We start from the raw sequence: 24,535 nt of genomic DNA on the forward strand, positions 1-24,535 counted from the left end.
ACAAAGCAAAAAAAGAGGGTTTTTTTAAACAGAATTTGATGTTTTAGGTTTGTCTGCCTGTTGGCAAAGATGCCTTTGCTCTTGAAATAATGTGAATTAAATGTTGGACTACACCTTCTGCCACCACAGATTAAACTGAGACGCATGTTATGGTTCAACTGTCTGGCTTTTTCTGGCTTCTTAGTTATCCTTAGGTCCATATGAATTTCTAAGGAGACAGATTTATTTTGATTATGCATCATTTGTTGAAGGGAGGAGATGTTCTTTTCAGTGTGCCAGAAGTGAAATATTATGTGCCAACATTTTATATTCCAGATTTTTTATGTTGAAAATGTCTATTTGGAGCAGCATTGGTCTCTTGCAAGAAATTCTGCAATGTGCACTTTGATTTGTTCTGCTTAATTACTGTCTCAGCTACTTCATGATTGCTCAAGCTACTGCAGTGAATATTCAGGAGACAGTTTTTCATTTAAAGCCTCTTATACCTGTTGGGAGGCAGTGTGTTGAGATGGGGAACACAACCATATAGTCACCTGGACTTACAATAACCAAAGCAGTTAAAATTGTTTCAGGATGCACAGGCACCATGCAGTTCTTTCAATGGAGAAGGTGGGACAGAAGCAGAGTTTTACTCCAATATTCCCGCTGCCCAAAAGAAAAACATATTGAGGAAGCCTTTATTCTGCAATGACTCAGTTATATCCTCCCTAGGATGACTTTGCTCCTGGCTCACCACCAAAATAAGAAGGGTCCAAAACCCTTGTGCCATCATTAGAGAGAAACTTCTTTCCTCCTAGTCTGTGGACAATTAAATATTTAGGGAACAAAAATAGAGCTGCCCTTCTCTCCCTGTTCCTTTTAGCATTTGTGAGCACGTAGATGCTCTCCCTCTCACCTTTTCACCTTCTTATCCAAGCAAATAAGTTGTATTTGAGCCTTGAATCTTTGGAGACATATCAATCTTTGTAGCTCTTGCTTTAGCCTTGTACTGACTTTTAAATGCATGTGGCATTTCCATTCCAGCAGCTCTGAGAGAGGCACAGGGCATGTTCTGGAGCTGAGGGAAAAGTGTTCTTTGTGATGCATGTAGAATGAAAATGAGAAAAAAAGAAAAGCAAAGTCTGATTCTTGAGCAAATGCAGAGCAACAGGTTGTATTTTGGGATATCCTGGAAGGTTGAGAGAATATATACATTAGCAACTATAAAGTTCATACTCTCCAGTTCCTAGATACATTTATGCCATTGCTTCCAGATTTTCCTTAGAAAACAAAGTTATCAAGGTGGGGGGAGAAGGGAGAAGTTGTTTGTTTGGGTTTCATGTTTTGTTTTGTTTTTCATTTTTCTGGCAGATTATTGGAAAGTATCTTCAGACATTCTTTTTAAAGTTTGAAAACTCAGCCATGTAAGAGAGACAAGAGAAAGCATAGAAGAAACACGGAATATGTTCAGTACATATGTTGCTGAAGAACTTTTCAGAGCTGTGTGTGTGTGGCAGGTGATTTTTTAATGAATCAGATGGTTTGAAACCTTCCTATATAATTTACAACTTTTCTTATTTCTTTTGGAAAAAAGTCTGAAAAGGGAGAATTATATTTAAAGACTTACTGGCCTAGACACAACCTGGTCTCTTGCATTTTATTAAGAGACCATGAGGACTAGAATGCATATTTCACGTGTATTTTGTGTTCAGAAACACATTTAGGAGGCCTGGGGCCATTTGCAGAATTTAACTGTAATTGCAGTTTTAGGGCATGTAGTTCATGCTGTGGCTTCTTAGAGCAATTCTGAGGTCCTGTAGAGACACAGCAAGTAAGATTTATTACAAGTGAGTTTTGCATAGCTGTAGAAGAGGTGGGTTTATCTGTCCTAAATTATATAATTAAAATTGTAAAACCAGTTGAGTTTAGGACCAGTCGCTCTCAGAGTCGGAGAATCTCATTCCTTGAGGGATAATCAGAGATAATTTCTTGGTCTTTCAATGACGGCATGAAACAGATACACATCACAGGGTTTTGAACTTAGATATTTCTTAATTTTAAAAACTATTTTTTAAAACATCTATTTCCCCCTCCCCCTGCTGTTTTAACTTGGGGCAAATTACATTGACCACAAAACATTCTTATGGGTGATTTATCGGCTTCTGTATTGTACATAAATCTCAAAAGATATGCTTTCATTACAAGATAGCAGTTATTCAGGCACATACATTACTATTTTCACTTGAGTGAGCAAGGTGCACTTTAACATCATCATCTGTGCAAATTCAAAAATAATATTTTTTTGCAATTAATAACTTTGAAAATATGGTCTTTTTCTGAATATAGAAAGGAAGAAAAAATAACAATAAATAAAATACATGGTTAAATTTATGGAATTAAAGGAAAAAAGAAAACATTTGGGTTCTGTGATATTATGTCCTTAAATATTACACAGTTACAAACAGCTAGATATTAACACTTGCTGAAGATAATGAGAAGTTTCTTGGTAACTTATAGTTGGCATTATTTAAGTTCTAGGGGTTCTTGAAAAATATTTCAAATATTCTCTTTATAATTAGAGTTATGTTTTTGTTCATAGTGATGTATGAGCATATCACTGTCTCACGAGCCTTGTGGGAATTTGCAGTGGGAAATGCAAACTATTCCAGGAAAAAACAGTCACTTTAAAAACAGCTGGAAGTGAGTGATGACCCAGCTGTAAATTCAACATTACATTTTATTCTGTAAAAACAACATATGACCACTCACTTCTGGTGAATCAATAGAAATGTCTCAGATTCAATGACATAATAAAAATGGCAATTTTCCCATTTGCAAGACAATTCTAGAGTAGTAACAGCAGAAAGCTGGCAAATAAACTATTTTTACACAATTATGAAATATCTGGTTTTGAGCTTTAATATTTTACTTCTTTATAAGACTTCTATAATTTTTGGCAGTAGTATGAATAAATGAGAAAATAGTTTAAAGTAATTCACTTTCAGAGTTCTTCTACCAAAACTCAGCCTATTGGAAATAGTTGAAGAAAATTTTGTATTTTTTAAATTTTTTTCCCAGTTCTGAGTTTTATGAGATAAACCCAAACACAAGCATCTAAAAAGGAAAAAAGCATCTAAAAAGGAAAATTTATTTTTTTATTTAGGGTGTACTCCCATTAACAACCAAAATGGAAGAGGAGAAAGAACCCTTATTTTGGCTTTGTGTGTCTGTTTCCTCACTCACTTTTTTATTTCATAGTGTAAGGATCAGCAGACCAAAATGTGTTTAAGGATTTTTATCTCATAAGCTGTTTAAAGGTCTTTCATATCCATAAAAACATTAATAGTAATGTATAATATTGCTTCTTTTCTCTTTCTGTTCAAAGCTGAATTTTCTCTGAAGGCATAATACTAAAATTATGATAATCATACCGTTGATTCTGTGTAAAATTTTGTCCTTTAAAAAATGTTCTGTAATAATGTTTACAGTGTATAGCTGATATGTGTGTTAGGTACATCTTCTTATTGAATCAATTAATCAATTAACAGAATTAAGAAGGCAGCTAGAGGCTAGCCTGGATCCATTGTACAGCAAACATTTCTGTGACTTGTTGGTTGTTGTTGACAGGAAGAATGTGTCATACAACCAACAGAACTCCTGCAGCCTCTTGCCCATGGTAGTGATTTTATTCTGTCATTAATACCAAAGAAGACTTTTATCAGTTTTCTCTTTTTTGGCAACTGCTGGTGTGCTGTCCCCTGAATAATAACTGAAATTTGACAGAAATTTTTAAAGCCTAGAAAAAAACTACCAATTTTCCATATAATCTTTTTTAGATTAACCCCTTTTTAGAGTTTGGGGTTTTTTTGTGTTCAGAGTTGCTTTACCCCAGTTGTCTCCAGAATTTCCTTGGTGGTTTGTTTTTCTTGAGGACACATATTTTGTGTCAATGACACTGGATATGATTTAAAAGCATTGTGTTTCCTGTAGACATCATTGTATTTATTTTGTTCCACATGGGATATTGGTGGGGACCTGTTCAAAGATCACACTTTCTGTTGTGGTATCCCTTACCTTCTGATGCAAGTGACGAGGGTTTCTCAAGACATGTATTAAAAGGACAAAAAACTTTATTGCATTTCTTACAGGAAACCTTTTATAAATAGGGTTGTAAGATGAATAAATGATGGACAAATTCTTTAACAAAACATTCACTGAGCCTGGGTTCAAAAAGGAACAATTCAGTACGTGTAAGGTGTTCCAGGTGAAAACATCACTCTGTGTGATTGGGCTGTGTGGTTGTGACAGCATAAAAATGTATACAGGAAAGGCAATGGGAGAGGTTTATTTCCCTGCCTGATTTCAGAATAGAGCAGCAGGAGAGATCACACAGGTATGATAATATATGACAATACTCTGTATTTTGAGCACAGAAGGGTCCAACCAGCATTAAAAATCAGAGCATTAACCTGGTTACCATGCATTTTCACAGTGTTCCTTCCACTGTGTGCATGGAGCAGCATTATGGATTTCTTCAAGTCTGTCTGCATCTGGACACATTTTAGCAATGGAGTCCATTTGTCATGTTCTGTTGTTGGTGCTGTTATTACTTGAAAGGAAATCTAGTTTATACATTCAAAATTATGTTATTTCTATGATAAATTTTTTAAGGTGGGAGTTGGTATTACTTGTCATCTCATAATTGACTTTAATTTTGTAAACAATGGAATAAATGGAAAGTTCCTATCTACTTTGCCAATTTTTCTAGTCCTTTGAGTAAAAGTCTAGTAGAACAAAAATTTTACCTTTTTATTCCTCATGCTTGCTCCTGTCTTAGCTCTCAAAATAGCTAAAATAAAGTAGTCTCATTATTTTCTGGAATATATTTATAAAAATGTACACTACACTGTTAAATAAACCAGAAATTTAGAATTTTCACAGACAAAACCCACCACAGAGTCCACGTAAATCTGGAACTCACTGTTTTTCTTCAGCACTATTCCTTGCCAAGTGTTTAAAGAGATCTACATCTATACTACCTTTCCTACATTTGCCCAGTCAGGGTTATTGCCCATCATGGCCTGAGATGGTTATATTTGCACTCTTTGAAGAGGATAGTCAGTGTGCCTGAATCAACCTTACCCTAAACCTAACAACCACACCTGCCAAGCAAACAGGATAGCGGTGGCAACCAAGTAGTTGTGGCTGGAACATAATTTTGAGCATGGAGCTAAAATTCTTGTGACAATATAAAAAAGCAGTGAAGAGTCACGGTTCTGTCCCTAGTGGTGAACCTGTCCTTCCTTGGCTGCTGTTCTGCAGAATTACTGTTTAGAGATCCATCTCTGCAGCCTCACAGCCTTAAGGATAACTCTACCACATTGCTTGTTGGTAGAACTATCATCTCTAGATAAGGTTACTCAGTTGTGCCTGTGTTTCCATAACTAAACTCCCAGGCTACTTTACATCATCCCTCTCTATTTCATTCACATACTGCCAGTGTATTGTGTTCTGGGTAAAATTTGAGAGGTGCAGATTGCTTTTATTCATTCTCTGTATTCTAGGTGAACATAGGCAAAACTCTTGGATTCCCCTGTGTCATATTAATGAAATGCTAGATCTTAATTTTCTATTTTGTGTCCATGCATACCTTTAATGAAAATTTTTAATGATAATGACCCTTGATCAGACTGGGAGACATTTCCATACAGGAGTATGTTGGGTATGTATCACACCAGAGGGAACTGTAGGTACTGGTTTTAATTAATGCATGAATGAGAAAAGTGAAAACAGTTCTTTTGAAGGGATACAAATTAATACTATGAAGAACCAAGAACTACCAAGGCTGAGATAATTTTTGTAAATAAAGTGCAAACTTTCTGGCCAGAGCAAGTTAGTTCATTTTGATATTTGGTGAAAATGCATTTCAAGGTCCCTCTCATGCCACAGGTTGTCTGTTATGGAGTGAGCACAGTGCTTCTGGGTCGTATTAGGGTTACTCAGCCTTCACTAAGGGAGTGGGGAGGCACTGGAACAGCTGAGAACTGGAAGAGAGGAGTGGTGAATGTTCCATCCCTGGAAGTTTCCAACGCTAGGTTTGATAGGGCTTTGAGCTACCAGGTCTAGTAGAAAGTATTCCTGCCCATGGCACGAAGGTTGGAACTAAATGATCTTTAAGGTCGCTTCCAACCCAAACTATTTCATGATTCTATGAACATGCCAGACTTTACCCAGAGAATGAGATTATTATAAACCATAAATTATTCTGGACTGTATCTAATGCTATGATCTGACTATTTGATTTTAGGAAATAATTCTTCACCAAAAGTGTTATCAAGCTCAGAAGAGGATGCCCAGGGAAGAGGTTGAGTCACCACCTCTAAAAGTATTTGAAAGATGTGTCAGAGTGGAACTTAGGGACATGGTTTAGTGGTGGAGTTCACAATTAGTGATTGCAAATTGATGATCTTAGGGGTCTTTTCCAACCTAAATTATTCTAGGATTTGATGAACTGCTTTGAAGGAGAGAAGATATATGTTTGGTGTGAATTTAGTCAGTAAAGCTGATTTTCCAGTTCTTCTGCATTTCTAGGGCAGCATATAGCTATGAAAGTTCATCAGAAGTTGCCAGGGTTTATATTTCTGATTTATACCTAAGAAGTAGTTTGTTTTCTTTTCCAAAGAGACAAGAAAAGAGTTATGCTTCCACTTTCTGTTAAGTTTAAGTGGATGATTGAAGCTTCATGTTCTCATAAAAACACAATGGAAAAGACGAAAGTTACAAAAACATTTGTGTCTGATTGTGCTTTCTTTTACTGCAACCTTCCCTCACAAGAAGGGAATGCTTAAGACTGTAAGAAGTCTTAAGCTGTTAGGAGGCTCGTATTGAGCTTAACAATGAAGTGTTGCATTATTTTCTTTTCTTAGAAAATCTTTTGTAATTGTCATGTCTGATGGTTGTGGTATTATACCTATATTCATTTGAAAGAAAAACAACCAGAAGGACAGCAGTAGGAGTTAAAAAATGTATTACCACTTTTCTGAAAAAGGGGAGATAAGATTAAATTGCAAGCATCCTTTTTAAGAGCTATCTTGGGGAGGGAATTTTTTTACACATTACACAGGAAGAGTGTGTAGAAACACCAGGAAACAGACACTGAAATCTGGGATTTTTCTAGAACAATATTTGTATTTGGGGAGATGAAAAATCCTTTTAGTTTATTAAGCCAGTTGTATTAAAGTGACTTTCTGCTTATGCTTGATTTTATTCTTGGATCTTTTTTTTTCTAAGATCAGTCATGGAAAAAAATAAAAAATCAAGTCTGTCAGGTACCTAAATTTTTGAAGTAACAGAGAGAAACAGATGGGAGTTTATAAAAAATGAGCTGTCTCTTCCAGAATAGTGAGCTGTAAACGGAGTATGACAAGAAAAGAAGAAAGGTTACAGAAAATAATCACACACATGTAGAGGCACACCTGGTGAACAGTGTAGCTTTCTAAGGCTCCGGATTGCTTCTTTTCCTGAAGGCATTGGGAGATCAGAATGCAAGAGAATTCACAAATATCATTCACTTATTTATGTTCTAAGCTACTGACATGTGCTCTGATGGCATCTCATCTCCACAATAAACTCTTTTTTTTTTTTTACTTTTAATAACGACATAAAAACTTTTTTCCCACTTCTGCTTAGGAAGAAAATTGTTTCTTCATAACTAATGTAATGCTTTCCTTATTAGTGCATGCTTTTCTGTCTCTAGGAGTTGAGTGACTCCCAGTATTAACACAGAGGTAGCACTAATCCTTTGCAAATAGTGTAATCAGCATGTGGTGGAAGTCACTTGCTGTGAAAATATGCAATTGGTGTGATTCTAAGTGCCATATCAAGTCCCACAGCCTGAGCAGGTTAGTGAGTACAACATCCTTAGTGACTGAAACACTGAACATAGGTAGGAGAGATGGAACCTGTGTAAAGCCAAAAATTATCAAGCTGCTGGCACATAAAATTTAAAACCTTACAAGGAATTCCTCCTCATTTAAAGAGTGGATAAAAGGTGAACTGACTCTGTGTCAGTAAATATATGGCAAGAAACAATAACTGAATATGTGTACATCTACTCTTTCCATAGTCTCATGGCATTCTGGAAAGAGATGGAATTGTGGACATCTTTCAGCTCAGTGCTCAGCATATGAGAGAAAAGCACATCTTTAGGAGTTGTAAAGAAAAAACCTGAAAGCAGTATTACACCCTTGTACCAGGCAACCATGTATCCATATCTTGAAAGCTTCATGTTATTCTGCAAATAGCTACTGGAAGGATACATTTAAAGAATATATTTTAAATATATTGTCATGTCACATGTCATGGGTGACTTAGCCATGGTAAAGAGAAGGCTTCCAAGGTTGACCAGAGGTAGAGAGATCCACTTCCACCCTGCAAGGTCTTCGTATTGCTGGGTACTCAAAGTTGAAAATACTCAAGGAAGCTCCACCTGAAGGTACCAGGTCTCACAACATATCACATCCCCAAGGCTGTTTTATCTGCCATCTGCCAGGATGCACCACCTCGGGCTCAACAGGCTAAGGACAGATATGGTACAGCTTGAGGATGAAGCCTTTGGTTAAAGCGTCTCAAAAGCATTGCTGCCCAGAAGCTCAAGAAAAGTGTTTTCCCAGCCTGCCTCATGGCAGATCTGAAGTCTATTTCATAGAATTCTTTTGGATGCAGTAAACTGAGTAGCCTCATATAACATAGCAGTTTAGCCTGAGAATGAGAAAAAAGAGAGGCCTATAAATAGCTTTAAAAAGAATTTCAAAGTCATATGATGAAACCAGGCTACCATACCTGAAAAATTCTACAGTGGAGACCCAATTCAATTGACTTAAATTAATTTTTCCTCAGAGAAAGAATTAAGCACTTTGTTCTTACCCAGAATTTAAGAAAACTTAAAATTTAGTTTGAGTTTTAAGTGGTTTGATGATTGAGAGATTATTTTTTTAAAAAAAATTAACTTTTTTTTAAAAAAACATTAATTTAGTTGTGTCCTTTTTGAAATAATGCTTTTTTTTCTTTCTTCATTGTAGTTGACACCAATATGTGTTGGAGATGGGAAAGTATGCAGCTTCTCCATCTGCCTCCTTCAACTTTTGAGTAGCTATTTGGCTTTGCAGTACAAAGGTTTTCCCTTCTTATTTTTCACTTTTCTTTTTCCCCCCTTCACTTTACTGACAAGTTAAAAAAAAAAACTCAACTAGAAAGTGCTCTTGCATGAATTACACGAAAACTTCTTTACTGAGAAGTTTGGAAAATCTTTCCTCCTACACATTTTGTTATGTATGGTTTTGTGCTGTTAAGCCAAAAGTACATCAGTCTCCTATAATACAAATCTCTCTTGCTTTTCTAGGCAGGTTTCAAGATGTAGCTATTTTGCTTGCTTCTAAATTCTGGCTCTGTTAATTAGTTTTGTGGTTTTTAATTTTTTTCCCCTTAATTTGTATGCATTCAATTGACTTTAATTAAACCTTCTTGACAGACGGCTTCTTCCTTTAGTCCCATAATTTCTTTTTTCTTAATCCTGACACATCGCAAAAAGTCTGCTTTCATTTACTCTGGCATCAATTCACTGTAATTCCATCAGAGTGACTGGAATTACTTTGAATTTACTTGCTTTACAAGCAAGAACAAAATTTGTTCCCATGATTGACAATTACAGACATCTGAATGGAGGTAAAAACCACAAACCTTTCCAAAATAATGTTCAGTCTTTACTCTTAATGGGTTTCATGTCACCAAGGAATATGTCAAGTGATTTTGCCAGTGGCCATGTGGTGGGAAAAGAAATCTAAGCTCATGAATGTAAGAATTGCTTATTACTAATGAGCAAGCTTACAAATTAGCATATTCTGACATAATGGAAGCCTAGTACAAGTCAGACTCTGTTTTTAAAAAGTGCACCACTGGGGATTTTTTTTTTTTTTTTTTTTTTCCTGTGAAGTAAGAGACTAGTATCACCCCAAAGATATTTTCAGTGCTTTCTTCTAGACATCCTTCCTTCTGGTCAGTGATCTCTACTTTCTGAAACAGTAGAAAGTACATTGATCTTATCTATGAAATCAGATGTTGCAAATACTTGCTTTTGAATTGTATGAAGGCATTTGACAAAACTTCACAGTGGTTTTTATTTGCCCTTCAGGAGCAGGGGTGGGGGGTGTTGTTTCTTTGCTGCAAAAGATTAAGCAAAAGAGAAGGTGTGCATAATATTTACATTTCTACCAACGTGTGAAATGTCAGTAGTCCAGGTCCCAGAGGTTAAAGTGTTATTTCCTGATCTTTAATGGGCTCTCACTTCTGTTCTGCAGAAAAATGGAAAGGAAGAGGAAGAGCAGGATCTCATTTTGAGTCAGCACGTAGACGGAGTAGAGCTGTCCTTTATCATATCTCTGGACATCTACAAAGAAGAGAGAAGAACAAATTAAAAATTAATAATGTAGGTGAAATTCTTTTCTTCCCATCCACCCCCCTCGTCCCCCCAAAAAAAACCCAAAAAACCTCTTTGCACTGTCTTTAAAAAAAATTCAAGTGCTATAAAAGGTCAGTGAGTACTTGAGAAATATCCTGGTCACATTTTACAGTAACAAGGATTAGAATGTTTCTCACTGAAGTACATTTCTGCCTACTGTGGTGTTTATTACCATATAGCAAGATAGTGCATTTAATGATAGTGTAAAAAGACATTTGATGCCATGAAAGCCTTATTATAAAATTTTTCAGAACTTAAATTCCACAGGTTCTCAGAATTTTAGGTTCCCCTTTACCTTGTCATCTCAATTATTTTATCTCAATTGTTACTATTTGCCAAAAAAAAAAAAAAAGAGACTCAAGGTCTTACTCTAAACTCCTAATGCTGTTAAGATCCAAAAAGTAACATTTTGTTTAGACAAGTTTTCATATGAATTTCTCCAACTTTATGTTGTGATATTTATATTTTAATTTCCTAATTGAAGTAATAATGTTTCCTCCTTCAAATGAATTCTGTATTCCCCCAGTAACTATAACTAATGAGTAAGTTAACAAAACATGCTGTGAATGTTGCTAACACTAAATCAAACCATAGACAAACCAACAATATAGCAACAGAATGACTTCTAAAGAAATGTTAATGAGAAAAAATAGCTCTCCTGCTTTGTGCAGTACAAATTAAAAGTAAAAAAATCTTAGTACAGATTAAGGACATGAAAATACACAACTTGAATATATATGTCATAGGGCATACAGACACTTCCATTGATTTTAAATATTAAGTGTTGAAAAAAGATTAAATGTTAAAAAAAATATTTTTTTTTTTTAAAGTTACAAACTTTTTATGTTGAAGAAGCATAATAATAAAAAATTCCCTGCAAAATATGACCAGGTCTTCCAGGGATATTTTCATTGTATCTTAATATGATAATATTTTTTAGGAACATGGCGTAAATAATTTCTGATGACTTACCTGTACTGTCAAAACGCTAGTGCAGGTGTTATTTTATCATGTTAAAACATTTATTCTGGGACTAATTTACTAGCTTTAGTACATAGATTTTTGGAGCTATGGATTGGAAATAATATGAGGAATGCTTTCTTTCCTATGATTAAAAATTGGGCTGACTCTAAGATCAGTGAGAATTCAGCTGCTTAAACTGATGAATAAGAACCAAGAATAGAGAAGGTAATGACATCAGTATTTCAAAGGAAACACAAAGAGAAAGGCTGTGACAGACAAGGCAAGTGTAGTTAAGCCAATGGTTATGCAGGTTTTGTCTTTTTAATTTCATAGTGAATAACTTCAAGATCAGAAGTAATCTTATATTGCTGAATGCACAATATTGTTTTGGGAGGCTCTTTGTTACTGGAACACCATTAACCAGGAGCACAGTAACAGTGAGCAAGAATTTTGTTAGTAAGTAATGCAAGACAGGTTGTGTCCCACATGCTGCTTTTTGGGAGGGTAGGTGTTCTTTGTTAAAGCCCTGAAAGGTGAAAGCTAAGAATTTCTGAAGTTTAACACTAAAATCTTGGTTGCATAAAACAGTGGTAGGACAGATGCAAGACAAAGCTTAGTCTAGTGACAAAGATAGTCAGTTCTGAAGCCATGTTATGGTAGATTAATAGCTTGATTTAGAACAGGAGTGCAATTTTAAAGAAAATCAAAAAGTTACTCCTACTAATTGTGCTTTCATTCACATTAACTGGATTCCTGCAGATGAAACTAAACCAGGAGAGGTGCTCCAAGTACTGGAGCTGTCCAGTCCATAGGACCAGGCCAGAGATAGTCTGAAAGAACCTCCTCACCACTCTGTGTATAGGATGTTTTTCTTCAATACCAGCTACTTCTTTCTACATGTTTCTACTTCTAGTACTATGGATATACAAAGCTCACACCTATCTGTCCAGTAGAATATTGCTCTGCAGTGAGAATTAGCTCAACAGAGGAAGAAATTTTTTGCCAGATGCAGTCCCCTCTTACTCCATTTAATTTGTAACTTATTAGTCTTCTTCCTGCCTCAACATTCACAAAAGTTATTCCATGAACAGAATCATCTGTACAAATAAATGTGAGGTCTAGGTTAGACAAAAAAGTAGCATTTGTTCTTGCCTGCGTAGGGGTATGTCATACATTACTATGATTTTTTCGCAAGAAACATCAACCATCTAAGGGCTGCATTGCAAGAAATGTTTCTGTGTCATCAAATAATTGTTTTTTCTCATTTAAATCTTTTTCTCTCTTTTTCAGAATGTTTTTGTAGATAAACCAGCATTTCCAGAATACAAAGTTTCAGATGCAAAAAAATCCAAATTCATATTGCTGCATTTTAGCACTTTTAAAGCTGGCTGGGACTGGCTTATTTTACTGGCAACGTTTTATGTTGCTGTGACTGTACCTTACAATGTTTCCTTTATTGGCCATGATGAGCTGTCTACAACTCGAAGCACAACTGTCAGTGACATTGCAGTGGAAATTCTCTTTATCATCGGTAAGATATGTTTGGGGGTTGTTTGGGATCTCTTTTCTGGCATTTAGGATTTTCACAGAATAAATAATACTTTAGAAAAGGAAATAATCATCCCTTTCATGACTTAAAAGAAAATCAATTTTAGCTGCATGGCTTGATATTTTATCCGGACTTTAAATCTCTTTTTTTTTTTTTTTTTTTTTTTTTTTTTTTTTTTTTTTTTTTTTTGTACTTTAAATTGATTTGGGTAGTTCTGCTGCTACTCTAAAGGGACTTTTGTTTTCAAGGAAGATTGAAACCCATTGTTTCACCCTGAGGATACCTAAAACCTTCCCAGTATAAGGATGTGCCCTGGAATTGCTAAAGTTGTGTTCCCAATCTATGGGGTTGGTTTTTTTATTTCACACTTAGAAGAATCATGGACCACAAGCTGAATAGGTTTTTTAAAATATCTATGTAAGATTAAAACTCACACTGCAATAACACACATGTACATTATCAATATGTTATATTAACAAATGGATAGAATTTGGGAGATTCGAGTTTGACATCTTATCCATTCTCTAAACTTTTTCCATTATCCATTTAATTCTTATATCTCTTAAGAATCAAAAAGGAGACAAGGTCATATCTAATAATGGCTTTGTACAAAAGAAATTTCTATTTTTTGTAATATTTTTTTTTTCAATGTATTTCTGAATATTGAAAACAATCCCTGAATAGAGCCAAACAGATTGTTCCCCAAGATTTTACTGTTATAATACCACTCAGTGCTGTCACAGTGACAAACAAGAGCACAGATCTGTTCCTACTTGGAGGTGAAGAAGCTATTATTTTTAAGAAATAAGCCAAGCTGGGTATGTCTTTCTTGAACATGAAAAGGGTTTGGATGGGTTCTGAGAGAGAAAGTGAACAAAAAAAAACACAATAAAAGGATTTTCAGCTTTGAAACTTCTTTTCCACTTTATTCCTCCCTTTTTTTTCATGAAAAAATATAGCTTAGCTCAAACATTAATAACAACATTACAATCTTCTCTAGGAGAATTAAAGAAAATTGAAACACCATAAATACTAAAGAATAACTGAGAAGATTCTCTTATAAAAATTTTGAAAAGTTTATTCCACTTCTCTGTCAGCTTTATTGTAGACAGTGAGACTGGTAGGTGACATGGCTGATGGAAGAATCAGCTGTTGTGATGAATAAATATTTGCTTCCTCTATTGGTCATTGTTTTGACATTAGACTTAAGGTCTAAATGTCCATTTTATGCCCACTATTACATTGTGGTGGACTCTTTTACGTTAGTGCAAACAATTTACATTCAAAGATTCTCAAGCCCTGGCAGTAAGAAACTTGCATTCTGCAATGAAAGTAATCAAGCATCATCCTGTGTCTTGTGTAAAAAGAATGAGGTTATGACTCTAGTCAGTCATAAATTAATGTCACATTAAGAGTACAAAATTAAATAATCCCACTTGATGTACCTGAGTGACTTTATAAAAAGAGTAGACTCAAGGTTACAACGTTTTGAAAATGGTGTAAATAACTGGTTTGTGTTATAAATGTGTTTATTTGAATATAAGCACAGCAGAGTATAATCTGTATCTAACTGATTTATGTGCTGCAGTATTTGAAACAAGACAGATGGTGAACTGCTCAGTTTTACTTTTCTGGTTATATATTATGCCCGAAATATGGAGTCTTTGGATCAGTAAGTCAAAAGCAAAGACATCTCTATGATCAATAGAATAGCTGATTAAGAAAAATAAAGCAAAGAAGGTTTTCTGTAAATTTTGCTTCATATTTTCCAGTTAGATTTTTAGGTCTGTAGTCCAGGAAATCAAACTATGGCTGTAGCTAAATGCATCCAAAGAAATGTGCATGGAGCACTAGAAGAGACTTTGACTAATCATGTTACTGGTAACTGCAAACACTCTACTGCAGAATACCAATATTCCTCCCTCAGAGTTTGAATAATTGCTCAATTTTCCCAAGAATAATTTTTTTCTAGAGTTATTATCTGATTTAAATGTCCAGCTCTGAGGTAAGGTTTATGGAGTATTTTCAGGACATTGTCATATTGCATTTAAATTCCTGCAGTGAATTTAAAGAAAATAGTGTGTTTATGATCTGGTCATCTCTCCAGGGTCCCTTGTCCGTTAAAATCTTGAATTAATATGTCTCAGAACATGTATAACTATATTGTAAGTAGTAAGCTTGACAGCTTACTTAAATTTAAGCATAAGTTTCAGGGCATTTGTTGCGCTGTGGCTCTGACAAGCACATCTTTGATCGACGATCTATGTGCTCTGAGAAAAGCCAATGAGAAATGCTGAGAAAAATTCTTCTTATGATGCTGCTACCTCAGAAACACAATGGGGAGATCTGTCTGATATGGGATCTTCAGTTGTATTACAGCTTTGTAGTCATGGACTGAGGTATCACAAAAGTAGTCATGGATTGGAGAAATAGTGTCTATTTACTTTGATTTTATTCCTATTTCTGAGAGCATGGAGTAATTTCCTTTTATGAATATAGTTTGCATAAATATTCATTTGGACATTTGTTTTTAGCTGTGGTATCCAAGACTGACAATATTCTCAGGCGTATGGTGTGACTCTTGGGGATGGTTCTGTGCATGGCCAAGAACTGGACCTGATGATCATAGCGGGTCCTTTCAAGCTCAGCTTATTCTATGATTCTATGACATTGTGTCAACCTATGTTTAAGCATGATAAAAATACATATGGAAGTGTTCTTCTGACTTGGGATGCTTACAAGTAAGAGCACTGAAATGAATTAATTATTTATGAGAAAAGTATCTAGCTAGAAGTTTAACTGCTTTAGCCTTTAAAGTTCTCTAAAACACAGACAGGAGGTAAATGATAATAACAGCCCATTTTGTGACATCTTCAGGGAAGAGGCTGAAGGGAGAAGATAATTAGGTCTTCTCATACAGAACTAAATTTTTCACTTGATGTTTCCTGTGATAACTTGTATGATGTTGTATTTGAGTGTACTTCCATTATCTGTTTCCCTTTGTTATTTGTGCTTCTCTAACACCCCCTGTAAAGAAATCTTTTGCTTCCTCTAACTAGAGATAGTTTTAACCAGAATTAATTCAGTTTTAGAATTTTTTTATTGTCTTATGTATTCAAAAACCATAAGGAGGTGCAGAAAAATGCTTGTTAGCCTTAATGTATTTTATAAAAACACATCAAAAATATCCTAAAAAGTGTTTAATCTGGTGAGGGTTATTACCTGCTTTACTGCACTATTTGCTTCAAAGTTTATGTCCCTGTATTTGCATAGACAGTAGATGAGTTCTTCATTTCTGGATAGGTGTGTCTGGGAGCCTGAATACGTCTAAGAAGCAGTTGGATGGATCTTGTTTACTTTTAAATAATATTTTTTAAATTTTCTCATTTCTGGGGGGAAAAAAAAAGGTAGGAGAACCTCTCACCAAGGTGATTAAATTTCATTAGTAATAACTTTCCAATTGCTGAACTTTTACTCTTCCAAAACTATCCAGTGCAGTATTTTTATTTCTGCAACAGTTTCATTCCAGTTTTCAGATATTGCCTTTCTTTATCTGTTTTGGGTATTTTTTTTTTAATTTATTGAACATCTTGATTGAAGGAAGCAATAATATCTGAAAAATTATCAGTACTTTATTGTCTGCTCACAGGGATATTTGAATAGGAGGCCTTCAACAGGAGTTGAGATTAATTCAATGGTTCAGTGAAAATATGCACAGACTTTCTGGGTAATGGTAATGCATTATTTGCTGAATAAGATCAAAAGGGTCTGAGTATTTTGTATCTAAGGTGGCCAGGAGAAACTACAGAGAGAAGAGCTTTATTTACTATTTATGGATCATCTAGTTTTCAGTGGAAGACAAACACTGGATACTAATTATGGCTATAAAATTATACTTTTTATAAACAGACTGGAGAGTTATTTTAAGTGATTTCCTGCAGTATACTACTTTTCCACCTGTGGGGGTAAAAAACCCATACCCATTCCTTTCTCCACTCTCCGCACACACACTGGCACCTGAAGACTTGATCTATGGCTTACACTTTCAAGAGAGAAAATTGAACTTGATTTTCACTAATATTTCCTCTCTTTGTATGTATATTTCTCTCTCTCCCATTAAATATTATTTTAAAATATATCATATTCATATCAAATCATAATATTTCATATAATAAACATATCAAAAAATTTTCATCAGCAATTTCTGGTTTTTAAAGCAGTATGTTTAAAAGCACTAAAGCTCTGATTTTTGTGTCACCACACTGTAGACTAAGGGGACTTGGCCAATGGTATCTATCACAAATATAAATGACTCAAAATCTTTCATAAACTGTTTTAAATCATATGAAGTCCTTGTGTCTAACATGTTTAATATGTAGAGATTAAAACTATGGTATAAACCTTGTAAAAATTCATATAATCATTCATGACTTACACAGAAATTAAAGGATATATTTTATTGTATGGAAAATAATATATGTTGAATGAAATTTGTTGGAAAGAGATGAGGAAGTATTAAATGCTATAAATTTTATTAGATTGCTTAAAAATGTAAGGCTTTTTTATTTTTTCTTTAATTTTATTAATTACTATAATGATTATCATCTTCTATCTTTGCAAGAACACAGAGATCATTTAAAATGTTTTCTGTGTCTGGAGGACCTCACACCTAAGAAAATTTCTGCATCTTGAAAGAAAATGAGAGTGTTTTGAATTTTTGAAAGCGTGGTTTCAGGCTGCAATATTCTAAAATCCAGGAAAGGACCAAGGGAGTGCTTTGAAATGAACTTTTGGAATTTATTTCTAAGCAACAAATGGTGTCAGCTGTGAATGCATATAAACAGACCATGCAAACAGATAGAAACACATTGTTGATACACCTAATATTTGAAAGAGAAGGTCATAAGAAAATGTTCATGTCTATGGATTATCAAGTAATGTGAGAAAACAGTGCAAAATATTTATGCTGGAAAGCAGTAACACGTTTCCTAATGATTCTCCCTCAAAACATTGAATTCACGTGAGCAAGACCACTATAATGTTAAAAATTTTTCCAATAACCTTCCTTGCAAACTTGTAAGGAGAATAGATGCTTGTCCATACACAAGACACTGTTTGCAAGCACAAAAACATCAACTAAAGAAAAGTGTAGGGCACAAGTGATTATTTCATGGAAGTATTTCTGTATCTTCAGGTAGATGCAGAAAAGTGTTATGGTAATGGGGGCACCCTGAAAATTTATTTGTATTGCCTCTACTAACTCCTCTTCATTAGATCTACAGAAGTTGTTGTATTTTTCATTTACTATCCTGCAATACAGTGATAATACAATTTTGTATTTTTTAATAACTTTAAAGACTCCTAATTAACTATCCAGGTAATTTCCAAGGAAATTATTTGATGCTTAATAGTTTACCACACTTCTTATGAATTAGCATGTGGTCATTTTTCCCTTTTTTTTTTTTTTTTGTATGATTTATGGATATTGTGTGTGTGAATTGCTGTCACACTGCATGGGGTAAGTTCTGAGAAAAATATTTCCAGTTTTCCCTTGGATGTGGTAAAAAATTGGACATGAATGAAGCAGTTATGCCACTGGCCACTGAACGTTTTACTGATTTGATCTTTGCTTTGTTTTCTGAAAAATTTGTGTGAAGTAAAATCTGTTCATGAAATACCTAACAACTATGTCAGCTTCACACAAATTTAATTTAGTGAAAAGTTACATCGTATGACTATGTTTCTCCACTCTTTGGAATTACTTCTTTCTCCCATATTTCTGCAGGTTTTATTAAGAAAATTGCCCATGTAGAAATTTTCAAACTTCTGCAGTCACACATCCTAGCTTCTTTTCAAAGCAGAGCTACCAGTTCATTTTTCAGAAATATTTCAAATTCTTTGCTTTTCTTTCAAGACTCCAAAGTCTTTATCTTCCTTTGTAGAAAAGTCAATAAATTTAGCTATTCAATATATTCAGGGATTGAGTCTGTTTTCAAAAGACACAGCATAGTTTATAAGAAAAAAAGTCTTTCCTGTTTAATATGTTATTATAATGGTCAAGATATGTGGAGCTTTTCTGGTTGCTATGGGACTGAGATTAGCTAATCACAGATTAACACCCTCATAGTCAGACTCCAAAAGGGCAGACTCCAAAGGCTAAAAATCAAAGAAGCAGGTAGAAGAGATAACCCCCTGTCATGACACTGGGGTGCTGGTCATTCATATTTACATCAGCCAAAGAATGGTGTTTGATAGAACATATCATGTTAGTGCATTATCACTGACCATGTCTTTCTGGAGGGAGTCACTTTCATTATAAAAATACCCATTCAAAAGATGCTTTCAGATTTTATTTTTTTCTTAATATATATTAATGGATAAGTTACCCAAGTAAAACAGTATTTCCACTTGGATGCCAATTTCAATATCACATAACTTTCCAGTGTAAGAGCAAATAGTAAGGAGGATAAAATCAGACTGTCAGTTACAGATTGATTTTGGGAGTCCATTCTGCTATGATCCATCACAACCAAAAATGGATTTTCTTCCACTAAAATCACTGAAAAAGTTGTTTATTTGACAAACTTGGATGGATCAGGGCTGAGAACATACATCATATCACTGCCTAGGAGACTGACCATGCCACTCCTCATGTACTGTGCAGTGATAAGCAACTTGGTGTCAAATGGTAAATAAACTCTTCTCGCTGGAGAAGTTTGACTGGTAAAACAGCTCAGTGTATTCAATCGTGACTTTAATAGCAAAAAGATTCTGAATTACAGTTACTCCATGCTAATAGAAATCTTATTCAGAAGTCCATCATGTTACATAATGTCATGTAAATTATGGTAAAGATTTTAAGTATTTGTAATTTTTAACCATGTTCCTGACCATTCTAGTCAACCAGCTAAAGCCACAAGACTTTTAAAAAAGAGCTTCTTTCAATGGAGATGTTATGTGGCTCTAAAATGTGTTTTCCAGACTCTATGACTGCCCACAAAAACTAAATGGGACTGTTTGCACAATATTCTGAAGCATTAGTAACCAGGAGAAAATTATATTTAGGGTTGCACCCAAAGGAAAATAGGAGGGAGAGGTATACTTGATAGCTGTATTTCATGTTTTTAAATGTATACTTGCTTAAGGGCTAATTCTATTCCTTTTCCATAATTTTCTTTCATGATAATGCTTGTCCATTAGATTATTTTTTTATTTTCTGTGTAGGAAGTGGAAGAGAAAAGAATTTCCTACTTAAACAAAACACCATCCTGTAGTACAATGATGGATCTTGATATTCCTTTTTAGATATCAAGTCCATTAGGATCTAGTCATCATATCTTGGGATACTCAATTTCTTTAAGTTGTAAGAGTATATATTTTGGCCCAACTTCTTCCTTCTTACTATTACTTACATCAGCATAATACACCTGAGACTTCAGTTACATGTAGTTTTGTATGATCTTTCAGTTCCCAAAGATTCTGACAAGAATTAGAAATGTTTACCATCTAGTTGAGTCTTAAATAGAAGATGTCATATTTAATACATGTATTAAAGAAACTGTATTTGGCTAAAGCATGTATTCCTGAAGGACAGCAGCTGTTCTTCAAAGACCTTAAAGAATCCACAACTCTATTTTTTTACAGCTTGTAAGATACACATTTCTATTTTGGAGATTTTTTTTTTATCAACCTGCAGAAGTAACATGTCGTTAAGTGTTTGGTTTTTAAAATGTTACTACCTCCTGAGTCTTATTTTGGGCACACTGAATTGCAATTTAACATCTGATATGACACAACCTTGTTTTGCTGCTTCATTCCCAATTAGATAAGAAGTATGTATTGAACATATGTGGATTTTCTATGAGATTATTATTAATTTCTCTCATAATGACATGACACTGTTTGCTACAAAGGAACTAAAGTTCCTTTCCTAAAACTGCAATTTTCCTTCATAATGGACACCAGTGTTTTCTTTCTCTTTTGCAAACAGGTCTAGTTTTTCATTATAATTTTTCTGTAGTTTATATTGGTTGTGACTTAATATCTGTTCACTCTTTGATATAACTTTCTAAAAAAAAAAGAAAAAAGTACTGTTCCTCCAGCAGCTGCAATAGGCTTTTATTAAGACATAATTTTGATTATATTATTTATATAGTTTATATATTATATATTTTATAATGTTTTATATTATTTATATATTTTATTATATTTTACATATTTATTACATAAAATTCCTACATTTTAGTACTTAGTTTATTGGTACTTAACCTCTGCTGTGCTTTTTTTTTTCTTGTAAGCTTTATTTGATCTCATAATGGCTCAAGTTCTTATGCAATGTTTAAAGATGAACATTACTTTCTTTTCCTACATAAACCCAATTTCATCTCCCTCACCTGATCATGTCAGACTCTGAAAGAAAATCATCAAACTAATTGTGGTTATAGATGTCTGGAAGGAAGATGCTGAACTGAAAAATCACTTCCATTTGAATAAATTGTTCCTAGGCAATTTACTAGGAACATCTATGTTTATCTCAGCAGGAGAATAGAAAAAAATAAGAGTTTATATAGGGACAGATAAATTGTTCTTCAAACAATATGGCACTAATATTTCCTGAAAACTTTCTTAAAAACTCTCTGGCCAGATTCTAGTATCATTATCCTTGTATCATTAAATAAAATTGGCTAAAACAATCAGATAGGTGAAAGAGTTTGGACTTCAGGGAAAGTATTGCTAGCTAAGGAAAACCAATGTAAAGTCACATAAAGGAAAGTGAAAAAAAATATAAGAAATTAGAGATGAGTCAGTCATACTATCTAGAAGAGGGAGAGAATGTAAAAAACTGTCTTCGCTGAAAATCAATGGGGTTAACATACCTAAATCATCTAGTTCTTAAGCATAGGTTTGAGTGACTGCAGTCTAATAAAACATCACTGCTTATAAGTATGCCACTTTCCCTAAAGGCACAGAATTCTTCAATTTCATTTATCTCCCAGTGAAAGACAGTTAAACTGAGGTATATTACATTGCATTTTCCGAAATTTTAGACTATGACATGGACAGTTATTGAATCACCTGACTAATCTTGAATTGCTATTCTGCTGTAACTTGGTCATATGTTTAATCCCAGAAGGATTTAGTTTTTAAACAATCAAGCCTAAAGACAGCAAAAAAATGTTGTCACAGGAAAATCAGCTGCTTCAGGTAAAATAATCCTGTTTATGGGTAAAGTGGCTCAGCTGGACTCCAGATATCAATTTTTATTTTTTTTTTAACAGGGACTAGAAATTGAGATTATACAGAACACATATTAAGCTTTTAAAACTTTACAAGGGATATTATATTGGAAAACATCTTAATGATTTATAGGTTAGCTTGACGGCTATCAGTTTTTGGCTTTTGTTCCTTTTATATCATTTAGGAGACCAATCTGCATTATACACTAAGTAGAACCCCCATTTTTTCAACATTTTTTTTTTTCTCTTTGTTCAGCACCAGTTTCAATTGGTGTTTTCATACCATTCACTGTGTGAATGTGTTGCATAATAGAAATCTAGACAGAGGCAACTTGGTCAAGGATGTAGCATGTCATACAGAGCTTTAATCCAAGAGAGGCCACCAGTTTCAAAACCTTATGAACTTGCTTAGATTTCCCAGCTCTTTTATGCCCAGCTATGAAATAAGCTGCCTTTTCTTTGGAATCAGGCATTGTTATGATGTGGATTTCACACTGGAAACTTGTGAAAAATAGTCACCAATAGGTGAGCAAAAGCCATTAGAACACTCAGATTAGGAAAGTAATTGCTTACAGCTTTCCAGTTATATCATGTTATTGGCTACAGGTTTTTGGAATGAAAATATCACAGACCCATGTAGCCATGATAATTACAAACTTGGAAGACATTTGGTTGATAATGGTCCCAGTGTTCTGGTGTTTACTGCTGTGAATACTGAGTAAGAGCTTAACAGGAGCAAAATACACAAATAAGTTAGGAACTGCAGCTGTCTATAGATAACAATTTTAAATTCATTTAATGGCTGAAAAAAATGGTTTTTTGTATAAAAATACTTTTTCTATAATCTTTCAGTATATCTTTGCATGAGTTTGGAAATATCACATTTCTTACAAGATTTTTTTTTTTTTTTAAAGGGTTATGTGCCCATGCTTTATCAGTATTAGAAATAACAGACAGAGAATCCATGCAGATGGAGCTAATTAGCCATGGGATCCAACCAGGAGAAAAATCACAGTTGTGGTTTCACAAATTCACTGTTTATTATCCCTGCATGCATCTTAAGGACTTAGTGCCTAAAGGGGTTTCTGGTCTGTGTTGTGTTGGGCTGGTAGGGTAAGGTGATCAGTCTGCAGGGTAGAGAGAAGGGGAACTCAGAGGAGCAGGACTCAAAAAGCAGAAAGTAATTGCATCAGCAGGGAGCTGTGATCAGAGGGTGTGTGGAGCAGAAGCCCATTTTCCTACACAGTGTGCCAGGGTGACATGATTCCTAGTTCCAAGCCTCTTGAAATTGGACATATTGGGTTCTCCCTGTTGGGTGCTTTCAGGTCAAGTTTACCTTTGTGTTCAACAGAAAAAACTTGCTTGGAAGACTGACACTCTTTGCTCAAGGTTCACACACAGCAGTGTGTACAGAAATGAGTGGGGAAGGAGGAGATCATAACTGGCTTAAGACACACTGGTGTTAACACAATGTGTATCTGTGTTAAACACAGTATAAGTCTTGTGGAAAAGGCCGTGTAGTTAAGAATTATTTAAGGATCCTTCTTAAAGTTAATAGGATAGTCTAGGCTTTATATTGAGCTTTAATTTACTTGAATCCTGACTTTTCTTCTGTTTAATTTGAACGGAAATTGAATTATGTAACAAAATAAGAACCCAAATTTTTCCTAACAAAGACAAGAATAAAGATATTTCACTCTTTTTTCCCTCTCTACATCAAGAAATACATGGTAATTTAGATACATGTGTGCTGTGCTTCAAGACGGGCGTAATGAGTTAAGCAGTTTGATTTTTTCTGCTGTTCTGCTTAGTTTTAGGTAACTATAATGACATTTCTCAAGTCAGAGACATTATTTAAATGCTCTGTTCTGCTTTCCTGAGCACATGATATTTGTGTCTCACAAGACCAGTTAAAGTGATGCTTTCCTATCTCACATAAAAAATTTGCAATAAAGTAAATTCAGATGTTTTTCTTTAGTAATAATCTTTGTTATTAATACTTGGTTTTTGTGTTATGAGATGTCCTAAAGCAGAATAGAGATTGCAGTCTTTGTCCCAGCCTGAAACAAACGTATCAAACACAGCTTTAAATATGAAGTTTGCACAGGCTGAAGTTTTTGTTAGAGCATACTTAAAGATAGTATATTCAAATGTATCTTGTGGAAAAAGTTTAACCCACTAATTATCCAAATATATTGGTGTTGGCTCATATATGGTTTAAGAATCAGCTAAGAGATTAAACATCCCTCTTGCCTGGTTTACAGGTGTAAACTTACAATTGTTGCCCTTCAT

General features: G+C 34.4%; 1 protein-coding gene across 1 annotated transcript in view; it reads left to right on the forward strand.

The window, feature by feature from the left end:
- KCNH8 (potassium voltage-gated channel subfamily H member 8) overlaps nucleotides 1-24,535 on the forward strand; it is a 118,547-nt gene that overhangs the window by 19,725 nt on the left and 74,287 nt on the right. Inside the window, exons 3-4 of the mRNA XM_033511900.1 lie at nucleotides 10,335-10,462; nucleotides 12,749-12,989. Of these exons, the coding sequence (XP_033367791.1) occupies nucleotides 10,335-10,462; nucleotides 12,749-12,989 (369 nt within the window). The remainder of the gene's footprint in view (nucleotides 1-10,334; nucleotides 10,463-12,748; nucleotides 12,990-24,535) is intronic.

Source organism: Parus major, chromosome 2 (genome assembly GCF_001522545.3).
Source record: "Parus major isolate Abel chromosome 2, Parus_major1.1, whole genome shotgun sequence".
NCBI lineage: Eukaryota > Metazoa > Chordata > Aves > Passeriformes > Paridae > Parus > Parus major.